Raw genomic sequence first — 18,238 nt, 5'->3', positions numbered from 1 at the left:
TAAATTTACTCATTTTTGCTTTTACTATTTTTTTTTTAATCTCAAACCAGTTAATCATGAAGTTACCACGAAGATTAATAGGTTGTTGATTTTTATTTAGTCACAGAATAGCTATCTAACAAATTTCAATGACGCGGCCAGATGCCCAAGTGGACGAAGGCACTGATCAAGGTGCTATTTTACACGCAGGATACTAATATGGAAGCGTCACACTTTGCTAATAGGCATGAAGTATTCCTCATTTTCTGAAAATTACTCTCTTATCCAAAATTTGTGTATTTAGGCTAATGTTCCATTTGTCGAGTATATATACGGGTGTATAAATTATAAAATTGCACAATGTCGTAGTTGTTTAAGATCAGTTGCAATTGTTAAACTACTAAGAACGATTATACACCACACGTGTGGATCTATTTTGATCTAAACATTTAGTATCATACGGAGTGCTATTTTAAACCTATGCACGTCCCGTGCAAGGCACGGGCCAGGAGACTAGTTTTGTTTTAAAATACTTCCCCCGTCCTAGAATGTTCTTTACGTTTAATTGGTATTTTGCACGCGATTTAACGACTAATTAATGTGCATTGAGATTCCTCTATTTTTTTATTTAAATGTTAACAAGAAAAATTACGTTTATTTATAATATTTTCACTTTTATTAAAACTGACATTGGGAAAATGGAAAAGATTTAATGTCCCAATGGAAAAATGTGACAGATTAAATACCCCAATGAATTTAAATGGTTTAAATAATCTTTGGCACCAATTTTGATAGAATATTAAAGCATTTATATGATACTATAAAGGCAAATTTGCCAAAAACAACATCTTATAACCTGCTTTTTTTTTGCGAGAAACAACCTTTTATTTTTTTTTGCGAAGAAATAACTTAAAGTAAAAAGAAATTGCGAGAGACAACCATTTTCCCTTTTCTGGCGTTGTCTACACATTTTCGGCCGACTCGCCGGTTTTGCTAACTTCATCCCTTTTCCCACCAATTTTTCCCCTTAAAACCAAAAAAAGAGCAAAAAAAACCCAAAAAGAACCCCTCAAACTTCCTTCTCTCACTGTTCTTCTTCCCCCAGCTACGAACTCCCTCTCTTCCTGCTCAAGAAATTCGCTGAAATTGCTGCTCCAAGATTGATTTTATCTCAATTCAACCATTCTCGACACTCTACATCTACAATTTGGTAAGTTTGGTTAATTAATTTTGTGTAATTGTAATGTAGGAAAGTTAAGGGTTTTTCCCAAATGTTTGAATTGAATCGAATTTCTAGCTGAAATTGCAGTAACATGGCTTCTATGAAGGTAGTGAGATGTGGATGTGGGTTTCATGTTGCTAAGAGGACTGCTTGGACTCATGAAAACCCGAGAAGAAAGTTTGTAGCTTGCAAATTCTACAATCCCAAAATTGGGCAAAAGGGTTGCAAAAATTTTGATTGGGTTGATGAAGGTATAGTTGATTGGCAAAGGGATGTACGTTACTAATGTGCTTGTTGCATAAAAGCATAGGATGTGAATTGATCTAGCCATCATGAGGAATATATTGACATGTATTGAGCAAGAGAAGGATACGCTACCTGAAGAGGTTGACAGGTTGAAGAAGAGAAAGGGCATGATGAAGGTTGATGGCGCCAAGAATGAATGGGGTTTGATAATTCTGATTTGGTTCAGAATAAGCTAGTGGGGGTGATTTATGTATGTGCAACTGTGTCTGTTGTAGTGAGCTTCACACTTATGAAGCTATTTGGGTAGATGATAGGATGATATGCACTTGGTGTGTTAGTCAAGTACGAAGCTAGGTTAATTAGGTGTAATTCTTCGTTGTATTGCCTTTTGGTGTGATGCCTTCTTTGTAATCACACCATTATGGTTTCTAATGAATGGAAAGTTTGCCTCATTATGTTTGTCACAATGAATTTGATTCATAATCCTTATCGTGTTTTATTGATTTTATTTTTCCATCAAAACTCATTGTTAAAGTGCTAAGTTCCACTAAACATGCTCGGTTTCACAACGTATTGTTAAAGTGTTCAGTTACACAAAACATGCTCGGTTCCACAACACATTTTACATTTCCATCAAAAAGCATTGTTAAAGTTCTCGACTCCGCTAAACATGTTCGATTTCACAAGATAAATTGAAAAAAAAATCCAAAAGGAGAGAAGTTACTAAAATAAGATCAATATATTACTTTGGAAATTTTGGTATTTACTACCTTAAAAATACACCACTTTTGTATTTACTACCTTATGAAATTTTTATTTTAAATTACAACCTTAAGCTTCTAATATTTTTTTATTTACTACCACTTTACAGTTTTCTCATTTAAAATTAAGATATCTATTTCGTTTCTTAATCGTTTAAAGTGATTCAAATTTCATTATTTTCTTTTTTCTATAGGGATTTCATTGAGAACGACATTTCAAAACAATTGTTTGATAATTCATAAATATTTTAAAATTTTACAAATAATATTTAATTCGTTTTACCTTTCACAAAATGTTAAAATAAAGATTCTTATGGAATCCTTACACATAAAAGATAAGAATGGGTTTTGAATCACTTAAAATGATTAAGAAACGAAATAGATGTCTCAATTTTAGAATGAGAATACTGTAAAGTGGTAGTAAATACAAAAAAAAGTAGAACTCTAAGGTAGTCATTTAAAAAAAAATCATAAGGTAATAAATATAAAAGTGGTGTATTTTTAAGGTAGTAAATACCAAAAAAATCATATTATTTTTCATGCCAAATATGCCAAATACTACATAAGTAGTGAAATTGATAAATGTTGACTCAAACATACCAAAGTTGACTAATGTTTAAAGAGCAAAATACAAGCAGCCACTTTGAATTCATTCACTACACACAATCAATGTACTATTATCTTTTATAAGAAGAACCATAACTTAACTAAATTAACTAAGTCCATCTAGCTACTAACTTTGAGTGACAGGAGGAGCATTATGTGAAGATTGCAACACATCTGCAGCATGGTTTGAAGGAGTAGCAACCACTATTTCAACATGAGCATTGGCTGAAATATCAGGTGGACCAGACATTGGACACTTGGGTTTGTAATGCCCAAGACCACCAAATATGCTGCACTTGTTCTGCCTCTTAGCTCTCTTGACATGCTGTTTGTCTTTAGCTTCTCCAGCTGCCTTTTTCTTCTTGTGTGTGCTAGGCCTACCAGACATGTTTATGTAAGGAGGAGGCAATGGACCTGGGTATGGTGTTACTTGCCATTGGCTCTGACCAAGCATACCTATAAAAGGTGGGGCATAAGACTTAACATAGGTAAGAACATGGTAAACATAGTAAGTATAGATTTCATGCCCCTTTTTTCTCCAATTTCATGTATTTTCATCGCCAAAAATTATTCATACCCCTTCACCTCCAATAAATTTCACGCCCCTCTATCTTTTAAATTTTCTATTAATTTTAAGTAATATAGTAGTTTACATTTCTATCTTCATTATTTTCTTAGTGAAACACGAAATGAAATACATTTACTCTTTTTTTATGATTGAAAAAATTAAACCCACCTTTAAAACATAACAAAAGCCGTGCATGACACAGGTGTCAACACTAGTTGTGTTTTACAAATGGCGCATTTTACTCCCTCGCTCTCATTTATGATCCGAAAAGTTCTCACAAAAATAGTCAACCGGAGCAAGTAAAATGAAACATGAGAACTTTAGCGTCCCAGCTGTTAAAAGAGTATTAATTTTGGCATCCCTGTAAGTAGTAATGCACTCGTCTTGAATTATTTTCTCGTCTAATTTTAGGTACTTTTTATTAGATTTAGCCGAGAATAACCTTTCCTATTTTATTTTCCTTATTAATATTGCACTATCTTTTAACTTTATATTAATAAAAAAAGTATACTAACACATGTTGGTGGAGAGCTCCGCAAGGTCGAGCCCCGAACAACATAATGTTTTGGGAGTGAATCAAATGTAAAACTTGCTTAGTTGGATTGGCTAACTTGTCAGTTTGATTTTTTTGACAGCCAAGATGTTGGGTTGATAATATTTTTATTTTATACTTCATATTTGATTACACTCCACTTACACGACCTGCGAAAAAAAAAATCATGTTAGCTAGCTAGCCTCACATAAGGTAATTATGTGTTTTCTTTGTTTTGAGGTAAGTTCACACTTGCTTTTTTACAATCTCTAATGCGTACTTTTGAATATTATTTAATTTAATTATTTATTAGTAAAATTATAAAAATTTATATTCGTAGAGCATTATTAATAGTTAATTAGGTAGTACCAATATTAGTTTTTCAACCTATAATATTTTCTACTTATAATATGGTATAATGGTTAGTAAGTTGCTTGAGTTTCTTTAACTCTTTTTATTTTATTTTATTCATACGTTTACAATCCAAATAGTTAAAAAACAACGTTTTCTATTTTTTCCAAGCTCATTAGCTTGATAGAGCTAATTTGTTTCTCTAGCTAATTTAACAAAAAAGTTAGTTAGTTGAAAGTTTTGAAAATTGCAAACAAGTCCCTAAATGAACCTATTAGGGTTGCTCTTAAAATACTCAGTGAGAATAGTCTAATAAGACCTCACGTGAACGTCTTTTTGCAATACAAATTTGCTTCCGTATATACGTAATAATACCCTGGATGGGTATCACAGTCGATTTTCAGCTTTTGGTTTTGAAAGTCATATGATTTGGATTGAGTAATGAAGTGAAAAATAGTCATACTTATAGTAATAATGTTGATTTTGAAAACTGACAACAAAAAAAACAGAAACTATCTTTTATGATTGCCATAAAACAAAAGACGATATTGAACGATCCCTAGATTTAGAAAGGGTGCAATTGCTGTTTTACCCTGCAGTAAAAATTACCCCGAGTTCCGAATCAAAGAAATTTGAATGATTTAAATTTATTTGGTTAAAATGTTCTAATTTTAGGAATGAATGGTATTTTTGTGAAAGAAAACAAAAGAATAATTCGTCGCTTACGTGAAGTCCGGCTAGAAGAAGAATCAAACTCAGCACAAAAAACTGATTCTTTTTCCAGAATTGCATTTTAATTCTCTTTTCTCTAGAAAGAAATTTATCGGGGCAAAGAATCCCAGGTTAGTAGAACAATTTTCTCACTCAATAGTTCATTCATTACTACACACTTTCTGTACTTTTCGTTTGTCAAATTTTCATTTACATCATTTTTTTTTGCAGATTAAAGGGCTTAATTCTACCCGCCAAACTCAGAAATTTCCAGAATTTATGTATTTCTTTTTATGGGTAAGTTTTCTACTGTAGGAATTTTCTTTTTTTGAGGTGGGTATTCTGGTTTGAAGTGTCGAAAGTTGAAATTGGACAGTTTTCGGGACAAATTTGATGTTGTAAAACTTGGGTAATTTCTCCTTTTAGGGTAGGATTTGAGTTTTATGCATTAATTTCGATCAAAAGGAAAATTTGTTAGAGTTGTATCAATGAATTGGATGAGTTTTTTGAGAGGGAAAGAGAATGAGCATTAAGCTACATTCCCCTTTTATTGGGACGCCCATTTGTAGCTCTTTTGATGGAAGAAAGGGTGGTAATCTTGTATATTTGAGACGGCGATGGCAGCTGGAGAGAAGAAGCTCTTCGAAATGTAGATGTTGGAGGAAGAATCATTTGCCACCAAATGGGGTTTGGTTTCCCCAAATATTATATGGGAAAATTGTGAAATTTCTGAAGGAGGATGACCTTGAATCGATAAATGGGGTGAGGGTTAATTACGTGAAAGAGCGTTTTTCGCGAGGTAAAGAATTGGTGAAGTCCTTATCCCCATTGTGGCAAGAAGGGCTGCTTCTTTTCCGTTGCTCGATTTTTGCTGCGGTGATATCTGGTGTGTGCTTGTTGCTGTGGTATGGCCGTGCCAAGGCTAAAGAATATGTTGAATTGAAGCTGCTGCCTTCTGTTTCTTCGGCACTAAGTGAATACATTCAGCGTGATATCAATTTTGGTAAGGTTCGACGGATTTCACCTTTAAGCATCACGTTGGAGTCGTCTTCTTTTGGGCCTCATTCAGAAGAATTCTCATGTGGTGAGGTTCCCACAATAAAGGTCCGGATTCATCCTTTTTCTAGCTTGAGGAGGGGAAAGGTTGTAATTGATGCGGTGTTGTCTCACCCAACATTGCTGGTTGCACAAAAGAAGGATTTTACTTGGCTGGGGATACCCTATACTGAAGGTAGTTTAACGAAGCATACTTCAACCGAAGAAGGAATTGATTCTCGTACGAGGACTCGAAGGGCTGCGAGAGAAGAAGCAGGTGTTCAGTGGGATAGAGAAAGAGATGATGGAGCTAAACAAGTTGCAGAGACAGGATACATTGTGCCTAATCATGGCTCTAGTTCTACTGAAGTTAATCCCGAGGCAAATACAAGGGGTTTAACCGAATCTATGAGTGAAAAGTCACACTTCTGTGGGGATGAAGGGATGCATAGGAGGGATCATCATTCCATGGATACGGGTGTTCCTTATGATGTGAAGCATGATGATTTGGAGAAGTCTTTTGGTGTAAAGGCTCCTAGATCAAGGCTCAAGTCCCTTTCCCAAATCATACTTGGTGCAACAATACCTAAATTTAAAAGGAAAGCCAATGGAAAAGATCTCTCTGTGTCTGGTGGTGCTGCTAAAAGAAGGATTCTTGAGCAAAGTGCTGCTGCGGCTGTCCTGTACTTTCAAAAGCTCAGACTTGAAGATTTTAATCAGTCTCTTAGCTCAGGTGGAGAATACTCTTCTCTAGCAAAAGGACATGATTTTACAACGCTAGCGACTAATCTCATTGAGATTGTCGATGCCAAAAGAGAGGAAGATGCTAATTATGTGATGCCTGAAGTGTTAACTCACAGCATGAGAAGCTCATATTCAAGAGATTATGTTGATGCTCCACATTTATCCTTTCCAATGGATGGAAAGATTGGAAATATGGCTGGCTCCGATTCATCTCATTCATCTAATCCTTTAGTGGATGATGCTGAAATGACCAGTGACAGATTACCACATATTGCTGATGTTGATGTCGCAGGAAAGGAGGATGCTACTGATCTGAGTAGCAAAGATCCAGAGAGTGTTGATGTCATAAGCAGAGATGAAAGTCCCTCAGGCAGGAAGCAAGACCAAATTTTTGAATCTATCAGAGGGACATCTTCTGATCAAGGGCATCTTGCATCGTTTGATCAAGGCTCTGTGCGTCAAGAAACTTCAATTGCGGGTAATGATCCCCAATCTGCATGGCATCTAAATTTGAAACCAAGCTCATCCTTATCCCCAGGAAACCTCAGCGAGAAGTTTTCTTATCTTGTGTCTGGTCCATTCCAGAAGTTGAAGAATGGTATGGGTCATAAGTTTGAGGATGTTGTCACAGAATTAGTTGAAGAAGTGGATGATTTCGGGACTGAAAGAATTGATAAGACACTACCAGTTACTCTCGATTCTGTTCATTTTAAAGGAGGAACTTTGATGCTGCTTGGATATGGAGATGCAGAACCCAGGTGCGACCTTTTCTATAGAAATGCTCCATATCATGGCTGGTTTACTTTTGAGAAGATTATATAATTGTTATATTGATGGATAATGTCTCAATGACTATTTGGTAGGATTGTACTCTGGTTTTTTTATTGCATATCCATTCTTGTGCCCTGTACCTCTGATGTCAACCTTCGTATGTTTTAAGTTGTTACTTGGTTTTTGAAATTAACATGCCTTTGACCAATTATCTGGGTTCAATTGGGTAGGTTCTATGGCTTCAGTAAGTGAATAATCCGTGATTTATCTTAGATTTACATTGTCTTTGATATCTTATACAATCCATGCTGTAAGGTTTTGGAGATAGATGTGCTGGAGCAGATACTTTAGAGGTAAGATAGAGAAGCGGTGCATATACCAGAATGTCTATGCAGGATGCAATAGCCATGCTTTTCAGATATATTTAGCTTCCCCTTAACTCTGAAGCACCATTTTCTAAATAGTTTCTGTAAAAATTTATCTTATTCTCTTCATTTAGGCTCTGACATCATGTCCTTGTGAGATTTTCACAACATCCTCCTCTTCTCTATTGCTCAGTATGGGCCTATAATAGTTTTGATAAAAAAATATGGGAAGAAAAACTAATCTGAATTTATGGGTTTTTTTAGCTTTCCCGTCCCATTTTGCTTTGTAGTTGGTGCAAATGCCAAAGGGTAGTACCAAGATATTACATACCTCGTATGCAATAGGGGGAGGAAAGTATGGATGTGGGATCTTAGGTACGCACTCACTCACTCTCAACGACCACGACCTTACTGATTACGTGGTAGCAGGATGTGACACCTTGTATTTGAGCTCGGATTCATTGTTAACGTGGCAAATTCTTCCGGTATCTATGATGACTTTGGCATATTCAGACCTCGAAACCATATGACGCTTCTGCTGTATGGTGGAATTTGTTGTTTAGTTTTTGATTCAACGTTTTGCTTTACTGTTTTCTGATTATGCTGTATATGCTTTCACTGGACATTTCCATTGTTGTTGTGCAGTTTTTGTCTTAATTTAAATTTGTGGCTTATCATAAAGACCAGCCCATTCCTGCCAATTTATGGGCCATAAAGTAAGAGATCAGGACCCCTTAAGATATACTAAAATATACCAGTGTATGAAAAAGAGCGCTTCAGCGCTAGGGAAAAACGCTTAATTAGTCCCAGGCGAAGCGTTTTGGAAGAAGCGCATCAAAGCGCATGAAGCGTGCTTTTCTACGCGTTATTGAAATTCTTTTTTCTGTTTTTATTTTATGTTGGAATCTTCTCTTTTTATGTTGTTACTGTTTTCTGGACCACACGCTTTTAATCCTTGACAACATAAAGTGGGCTGAGTCCAAAAGAAAAGGAAAAAGAAGAAAAGGAGAAGACAACATCTGGCAATGTTTATTAGTATATTTGTTTCCTAGTGTATCACTGCTTGATAAAGACTATGTTATATGCTCTACTTTTGTTAAAACAAAGAGTAATAAGGAAGCAAATCTGATGTTCATGTATTTTTGTGGTTTAAATACTCTATTTTAGTCAGATGTATATGCATAATAGTAAAGAAACCTTTAACTTTTAAAAAGTGCGCTTCACTTTGATGAGGCGCGCGCCTTACGCTTTGCGCCTCTAGGACTCTTATCGCTTTTTATACACTGACTTATACTAACATTTCTCTACGTTAAATATTTCAATATTTTTGGAGTATGTAACGCATTCTATCAACAAATTATTTTTAAACCCACATATATTTAAAGATGTCGTGAGCACTAGAGCTTAATTAGCTGTTAAGTTCATATGCCCTCTATAAAAATTATTCACCTTTTCGGTGGAAGAGTATGAAACTTGTTTGTGTTTTGGTGGAAGAATAGAACTGACACATGAAAAAAGGGGAGATTTATCCATCTAAATAGAAAAAAGGAGAATTAGTGGTGGAGGAGGATTGAACTCCGCACCTACACTTGAATTGACAATTTCTGATGTTGCTTCTTACAAGTTACCACTGAGCTAAAGAATGTTTTGTTTCAACTTTGTGTTTCTTTTGTTACAAGTATAAAACAAGTGCATGAGTATAGTTTTGGCCTTTTGGGCCTCCATCCCGCCTTTGGCCCTAGGCCATTGCACCTCTTGTCTAGGCCTAGGGCCGGGGCTGTTAAAGACTCTTGTATCGTTGGAGGGAGGTTTACTGATGTCCAGATTTTGTAAAAAGTATGCTGGCTTTAACACACCTTTTACATCTTTTGGCGCATCTAGAATTGGAGAAACGGCATGGTCTACCTCTTTGAATGAGGTTTTGTTGACGCACTAGGGATGAGATGTCTGTTATGTCTTATGATTGATTGTTTTTATACTTCTAAAATTTTTCAAATTTTCGTTGCTGGTTTGAACATTACCTCGGTGGTTTGTAATATGCACATATCAAAAAAACGTGCACACGTACTTTCCCCCCCATTTTTAATATATTCATTACAGCAAGAGCTGTTACACTAAGTTTGCCCATGCCAGATTTTTTAGGAGGCCCGTTCTTCAGATGTACTCAGCCATGCCCCTAAGAAAATAAGAATACCTCAGAGACCTTTTCCTGTCTTCTTTCTATTTGGTGAATAGTGTCTCCATAAATTGTTATCTTAACCTCTGTTTTCCTTTTCCTTAGGGAGATGGAGAATGTTGACGGGCATATAAAGTTTCAAAATCACTATAGTCGAGTACATGTGCAACTTAGTGGCAATTGTATGTTGTGGAGAACAGAGAAGGAAATTGATGATGGTGGCTGGTTATCAGCGGATGTTTTTGTTGATATTATCGAGCAAAAGTGGCATGCCAATCTGAAAGTTACTAACCTTTTTGTTCCGGTAAGGTACATGCTGACGTATATGCAAAGTCATAATACTCATTATTCAGTACATGCATCAGTATGTATTGAATGTTTACGACTTTATGTACTCCGTTTATATTTTTTACAGCTATTTGAAAGGATCCTAGAAATTCCAATTGCGTGGTCAGAAGGAAGAGCAAGTGGTGAGGTGCTTATCTGCCTTTTAATTACATTGGTTGCCTGTGCTTTTGATACATATTACTGGTGGTGGACCATCTTGCTTCTCGAGGAGAATAATACATTTATTTAGGCACTTCTCTTTCAGTAGTCCTTTAATGTCGTGACATACTACAATTCTGGTCAAATTGAACATCATACCATAAACCTGCTCAAATTAGATTGTATAAATTCTGTTGGCCGTCAAGTTTTTGACATAGACGGTGTAAGTGTGTAAGGTATAATTGTCTTTCATCCAAAAGGTAGCAGTGATTCTAGACCCAGAAAAACCGACTCTTCCCAATTATCTGATTTGAAGGCTTGAACAAAACTTATCCTTAACTAGGTCACTTTGTTTTGACTCAACTGAAATTGACCTGACCCTGAGCAGAAAGGAAGGTTAATATGACTAATATTGATTGAAAATTCATAGTAAGCTAGCTGGCGTTAAGCCCAATTATAACCCATAACAAAACATTTTATCAATCGAATATAAAATGAATTAAACTAACAGGAAATGTGCCCATTTGAACGACCTGTTTGCTAGGTTATTGTAGTTCCTTGCACCGTCGGTGGATCTACAGAAATGAACATGTTTTTAATAATACCCCCAGTCTTAAAGTGATTGTCTCAAAAAATAAAGGTCAATCATAAAATTTTCAAAATTTGACCAATATTAATCTTAAATTTATTCTGATCTAAAAAATGCAACTATACTCGTTGGGTTTTCTCAAAAAACAGATTCTGGACGTATTGAAAGTCATATCTCAACTCTCAACCAAATTAAGAGAGGTTGAGGACGGGAAAAATCCCATTACCAGGTTTAATTTTCTTTTTCTCTAATGTGGTGATTTGGAGTCTTGGACATGTGATCATTTAGACTAGAAAGTCAAAAGGTTCGTATTAGTGGGAGGTTTATCCTTCTGTATTTGTTTGTCATTTGTGACAAATTGAAAATGGTTTTTCAGGTCATTACACCTGTATGATAGATCTATAAGACAATGTCTCATGGTTCCTTTTGAAGATAGCATTTTAATGAAGGAAAACATTGTTTTTTTCTTTTTCCCCTGTGGTCTGATGGGTTGAAAATTTGATTGGTTGACAGTCTACTGTGAGGCATACTAGTGAACGAGTCTTAAAATTTAAAATATCGTTGTCATGGTCATGTAATGTCAACTTTTCCAGAGACTCTTCATGAAAAGGAGACAAGGGAAGGAGAGATCATAGATGAAAGATATGGGAGGCAGATATTTATTCTGTTTTTTTATTGATAGAAGATATTTGATTTATTAAGAAAGCTATACAAGGGGAGGCATGAAAGAGTTTATTGTCGGGAGCCTTCTTTGGTTACTTTATGGGAGTGAGTGGTGTGTTTAGATTTTCTTTGTGCTCATGCTTATGGGGTATTTCCTAACGTGTTCCTTTCTTTTGTATTGCGTAATTTGGGTTCCCATCTGCTGTATCATCTCTTTTTGTTTGCTACTGATATATTTTTTTTTATAAAAAAATGTCATCCAAATCTGTGAGTATTTCCCATTGCAATAATCGTGTATGTGATTCTATTTAAACAATCATTGTTTGATGCTGGTGTGGAGTAGTTGCTTCCCTTTTTATAACCAGTTTTCCTTTTGCAGGTCCACGTTTGCATGTCGACTGGGGAATCTTTCCCTAACCTTCATGGTCAGCTAGATGTCACTGGGTTGTCCTTCCAGATATTGGATGCCCCCTCATGGTTTTCCGTATGTCCTTCTTCCTGTTATTAATTTGTCTTGAGTTTTTCAATTTGGCTGCCTCCTCCCCCCGGAACTCTTATTTTATCCTATCACTAAATACTGTATTTTTTTTTTGTTTCTTCTTATATCATATGCATTTCTGTTTCTGAATGCGAGATTTTAATGATTTCTTATGTAGCTAGTGTCTTTTTGTCAATGATAATAATCAATGCTCCAGTGCACTATGAGTTGGCAGTAGGGCTCTTGTTTGTGTTTTTTTGTTACATCAGTCATTTTGCCAGTTTTTCTTTTATTTGCTACTTGTATGCCAAGAGTATGTTTAGCAAACACCAAGCATTTGGTTTTCACTACAATATTATATATTTTCTCTCTCCTCAACTAAGATAACACCAAGTATTTGGTCTTCCAAAATGTTTTCACGAAGTCATTTTCTCTCTTGGCCTCCATCTCTCTCTTTCTTTCTCTCTCCTCTCTCTTATTACTTTTTAGTACTCTGTATTTTTGTAGATTCTCTCTCCTCAAGTCCAACTGTCCAAGGCTCCAAGCATTTGTATGTTGCTAAACATGCTTTAAGGATAAAAATATACCCTCTTTCTGAACAAAAATGTCCACCTAGAAACTTGAAATTTGTGACTCATAATAATGACTGTCACAAATATTTAAATGTGACATCGTAATGTGATGTGTGAATAATGTGGAAACAAATAGGTCAAGCCTCAAGCGTAACGGACAAGGCATCATGTAAATGAATTCAATATAAGGAAATGGTGTGGTAGACCACGCAGACTATCATCTAAACATAGTCCGGAAAAACCCTCATAGAGAGGAAAATTAGAGAAGGAAGGTTACTAGACAAAAAAAGAAAATACAAGGGATAACAAAACATACATGAATAAATAAGGTTTGGTACTACTGCATAAAGAAAAGTTAGCCCTCTTCTAGAGTTCTAACCTTCAAGTCTTATTGAAGCTCTTCAGTCTTCATTACATATGGCAGAAAGAAGTGCGGTAGCATTTCCCTCTAAAGGCACTCCTGGTCCTAGATGTATTAGTACTGTGGAGTACATACACCCAACAAGAGAGGCGAACTGATCAAGGGTAGAAGATGGATGATAGATACTGCTTGTTTGACTAATGGCTTTTAGCTAGTTTTTTTATTGACTTTTGGGTTTTAGCTTTTTAACAACTAACACAAATTACGACCGCCTCAGTTGGAACCCCCTTATCCCTCAAAATCCCCAAACCACTTTTTCACTAACAGCCCTAATATCAATTATCTAAATACCATACCCCTGCGGGCTGCGTCCCTGCCTCAAACACCACCACCACTAGAGACACCCTAATATGTTGCCCATCATCACCAGAGAACACTAATTTAATACCGTCTACCACCAATCACCATGAACCAACAGGGAGAGACAAAGAGAAGAAAAAGGATCCCAACCGACCTGAAGTCAAAACCCACCGTAAATTCTACCTGCCAGTCGTTGGATGGACATATTCAACCTCTAGGACTACAAAGCTAGAGTTTTAGCGGGTCAAATTGGACCACCAAAGAAAAAAATCATGATCAGAGGGAAAGTGACAAAGCAGTAAGCTTGCGGTGGTGAATATGGTGCCGTTTGGATGAAGAGAGGTGACCCATTCCAGCAGCGATGTTAGAAGTGAATATGATGCTGTTTGGATGAACCAAAATTTTGAGGAAAATCATTGCTATGCCTCACATAAACTTAAAACCTTGCTCCTCAAAATCCCTTCCTAGAATACTTTCCCTTTACTCTATTCGAACCAAATGGCCCCTAAAAAGAATTTTTAAGGGGATGCTTCTAATCCAACTCACTAGTTAGTAATTCTCTCTCTAAATGTCATTCTCAGTCCTTTTTAGTTTTCCTTTCTTAAACTTCCACATCCCTTAGAACCTCCTTCTTTGTATACCTTAAGCGTTTCCTGAGATCATGACACACTTTGATTTCATTGTGAACCTAAATACCTGCCAACTGTCCATTCGACAATGTTGCCACCACTTCAAAACTTGCTGCTGAAAACTCTGGAATGACTAAATGGGTGATACACATGTTTAAGAACAAAATGGCATAGGGCCCAAATTGAACTGGTCAGGACTTTTAAGTAGTAAAAAGCTGATCAGAAACCACCTTGTCACCCACCAAACTTAGAATCTAGATCCATTCATGAGTGCAAAAGAACTGATCTAGCCTAGAGGCTAAAACACGGTCATCAAACCACTCACAATGTAAAGTGATTATCTTTGTGGGAAAATCAACAAGGTCACAATCACGAATCTGTGAATCAAAACCATTCATGTTACACTAAAGTCCCCATGAAGCAGCCATCAAGGGGAGCACACACCATTCCATAAGTCCCCAAGCCCATCAAATAGTTCGGACCCACTACCGGGTTAAGAAAGACCATAGAGAGACAACCAAGCACCCCTACCTGACAAGGCCGGGTCACATGTTTTGCAACTTATTGGATGCTATCCAAATCCCTTCTCTAAGAAAATTCTCAACACGTTTCGATGTAGTTGTAAATTTAAATGCTTTACACAGAACAACTGCTATATTGTGCTAGCAGGATCAAGGCCCATTATTTCCTTAAACATGGTATTTTCTCCATTTCATAATTTAGGGTGTTCAAGGCTGTAATGCACCACTAAGGAGAGTTGAAATCTAGAATTAGAGGAGGTTAGCTGACTTAAATACCATTCTTAATTATTTCATTAAATGGATTACGAGTTGCGTATCTTATGATTGCTTCAGTCTCAGAGGAAGGTTTGTATGAGTCTGTGTCTTACCCTATGAACTTCACTCTCAAATTACATTGTTTTCCTTCTTTATCCTTTTGATTTTGGTTGATGGGTAGTAAAAAAATTGAAACTCATTTCTACATTTTTTCGATGTTCTTTCCCAGGATATGTCAGCGAGTTTATGCTTTCGTGGTCAACGTGTATTTTTGCACAACGCTAATGGTTGGTTTGGGAGTGTTCCTTTGGAAGCTTCTGGAGATTTTGGCATTAATCCGGAGGAAGGAGAGTTCCATCTGATGTGCCAGGTATTATTCCAGTAATCCTGGAGAGCTGCACACTGGCTGCTTACAACTGTTTGAATGTGCATTAATTATTGATAAAAGTAGTGCTAAGTGGGAGGGTTTAAGTACTTCCCCTGTGCAGTCATTAGGAATGTGTATTTTATCTGTTTCCTATTGAGATGATATCATGGAGTAGCTCTTTGCCTTGGTTAACAGCATGTTATCCTGTTCTCTATTGCCTCATGTTACACTACAGTTAATTCAAACCAGAATTCTAATAGCATCTTCTGTTTGACCAGGTTCCTGGCGTTGAAGTAAATGCTCTTATGAAAACTTTCAAGATGAAGCCTTTAATATTCCCTGTAAGTGGATTGTCTCTTATGCTAGGTTATTTTTCTGCTGTTTTGGAGTCCTATGCTTTCTGGTATGAAGTTATGGATGCGGTGGCGTCAAACCTGATCTATCTGTATGATCAATTAATAAGATTCATAAGCTTTAGGTATAGTTTCTCTTGGAATTGGCAGATGTCGTCATACAGAAACCAAATCAGACTGAGCTTAGGTGACTTAATCTGAATCCAGCTGTTATTTTTTCGTTAGTGCAAAATTGTACTCCCCCAAACCATTGAAAAATTTCACATTTCCACTATTAACTTAGGGGACGTTCGGGATTGTTGCAAATTCCCGTTTTTCGTTTTTTTAAAAAGAAAAATAATCAAAACGCGTTCGTTGAAATTGTTGTATTAAACAACTTCCACTCAATATCGGCAAATTTAAAACGGAATTTCGAGAACCACTTTTTGTGGTTTTATTGTTTTTGTTATGGAAAACACGCATTCCTGACACACTCTCTCTCCTCTGAGTCGTACTATATCTCTACTAGTCTTATATGCACACGATGCATGCGAATATAAGAAACAGATTTGTGTTATTACATTTAAACCTGAAATAACATGGAAAAATATAATATAAATGCAATGCGTGTGAATATAAGAAGCATATAAGTTAGATAGAGCCGAACGCATATAAACAGATTGTTTAAAATGGTAATTTTTTTATTTATTTAAGGGGCTAGATTGATTAAAATGTTTCTCTGGGCTTTTCCTATTGGGTAGGTTGTCATTATATTCTCTATTCTATAAGTGTGGAGGGTATTTTAGTAATCCAAGGGGACACCAAAAGTGGATTTACTAAAATAACCTCACCTCTTCACTTATATAATAGAGATTTCTTTCAATTCCTTTTCCTTGTTCTTTTCAGTTTTCACCTTCTCTCTTTAAAATCTGGAACACTCTATTTTATTCCATCAACGGTGGCTTCTCCTAATTGCTCATCTCTTAGATCACAAACCTCCATTTCTAACCCCAAGCTTTTCTCTCTAAATTTCAGATAACTCGAAACATCCATCAATTGAATCAAACTCGTAATACCTCTATTCGTCCTTAAATCTCCACTGTTGGATTCAACATAAGATTTACGGAGTACAATTTTCTCATACCACAGAAATAAAAATTGGACTTTTACTTTGCACCACTTAAAATTTTTCTTTGGGGTTCTTGAATACAAAATTGCATCCGAGAGTGGTATTCGTCGACCTGGTTGTTGAGCAAATTGACTATACTTATGATCAAGTAGGATAGTTGATAATGAATTGATTAGGGGGAGCCAGCCAGGAGAAGTCTTTTGTTTCTCATTGCTCAAATCTACTTAGATGAATTTGAGCATGAAAGCAGGGGGGAAATGGAAGGGCTGCAATCACGCAGTAGTTGTGGAAAAGGAGGGGAAAGGAGGATTACTACGTATTTTCTTATGGTGGAGTGATTCTTTAATGTATATATTTTTTATGGATAGTGCCATTCTTAATAAAGTATGTCTCGGTTTTTTTCAGTTTTGAAAAAGTAAAACCAAAATCAGTTTTTTGTTTTTAAGAAACAAAAACAGGAAATCATAAACTATACCGAACAAGCCCTTAAGTATGAATTTTGTTCTCTAGTGAACTTTTCCTTTTATCTGCCCATCACTCCCAAGTTTTCAATCCTTTTTTTTCCCTTTTTCCTTACACTTTCTCTTACTTTTTCTCTCTACCCCCAACAAATATTTTATTATATTAATGACTATCCTTAATATTCGCAAAAGTGAAAATTTTAAAGACAGGAAGGATTAATTATTTTGTTTCTAAAAATTATTGGCTTCAAGTTTTTTTGGATTTTCTGTAACAAGTTTGGGTGTTTAGGGGGCACTTGGGATGAAAAAAACTGAAGCAAAGATTTCCTGAGCAACTGGATATAGGAGAATAAACTAAACTCTATCAATAACAAGAAAAAAGTAGCATTTTGGTTTTAGTTTGACACTTTGACCTTGGAAGCAAGTACTTGCTTTTCTGGTAATGACTCGTCTTGGTATTGGGTTTCTGGTTTACAGAAGGAACCTACAGATTTTTAGTCTTAGTTCCTGAATCCTGATATATGATTTTGTTTAGACTTATCAGAGCCTCAGAGGAGATATGTTAGGAACTGATCCTTGATAGTATGCTTGTATCATGTTCACTCGCAATGATGAGATGTCGGGATCATGTCCCAATACTTAATCTATAAGCAACGAGCTCATTGGTTTGTGAGCTCAAAGGTGCTCCCCTAAATCTTTTATATTCAAAGATGTTTGGTCCTTGTTTTTCTAGCATGGGAAATCCATTGGCTATGACTTGTTACCCTTGTTGCTTCTATATTAAACAAAAGAAATGTAAAACAGTATTACCTCCGTTTCTAAAAGATGTTCCTATTTGGCTTCACGGTTTTAAATTCATGTTTTGAGCATCAATATCTCCAAATACTGGAATTCATAATATAAGAAGATATAAAAAGTTGATATTTTGGAACTACACGTCGAGACAATCAAACAAGATCCAACAAGAC

At 36.0% G+C, this 18,238-nt stretch overlaps 1 protein-coding gene across 4 annotated transcripts in view; it reads left to right on the top strand.

Moving 5' to 3' along the window:
* The first annotated feature begins 4,947 nt into the window (after nucleotides 1–4,947).
* Nucleotides 4,948–18,238, top strand: part of LOC110800002 (protein TIC236, chloroplastic) — a 30,172-nt gene continuing 16,881 nt past the window's right edge. For all 4 annotated transcript variants that reach the window (XR_002536523.2, XM_022005295.2, XM_022005296.2 and 1 more), the window contains exons 1-7: nucleotides 4,948–5,107; nucleotides 5,208–7,513; nucleotides 10,173–10,371; nucleotides 10,483–10,542; nucleotides 12,185–12,289; nucleotides 15,211–15,351; nucleotides 15,627–15,689. Coding sequence is in view for 3 of the 4 variants with exons in the window: in XM_022005295.2 (XP_021860987.1) it covers nucleotides 5,499–7,513; nucleotides 10,173–10,371; nucleotides 10,483–10,542; nucleotides 12,185–12,289; nucleotides 15,211–15,351; nucleotides 15,627–15,689 (2,583 nt within the window). In the remaining variant the exon portion in view is untranslated. The remainder of the gene's footprint in view (nucleotides 5,108–5,207; nucleotides 7,514–10,172; nucleotides 10,372–10,482; nucleotides 10,543–12,184; nucleotides 12,290–15,210; nucleotides 15,352–15,626; nucleotides 15,690–18,238) is intronic.

Source organism: Spinacia oleracea, chromosome 1 (genome assembly GCF_020520425.1).
Source record: "Spinacia oleracea cultivar Varoflay chromosome 1, BTI_SOV_V1, whole genome shotgun sequence".
Classification (NCBI taxonomy): domain Eukaryota; kingdom Viridiplantae; phylum Streptophyta; class Magnoliopsida; order Caryophyllales; family Amaranthaceae; genus Spinacia; species Spinacia oleracea.
The sequence above is the reverse complement of the archived record's forward strand: the minus strand, read 5'-3'. Positions and strand labels throughout refer to the sequence as shown.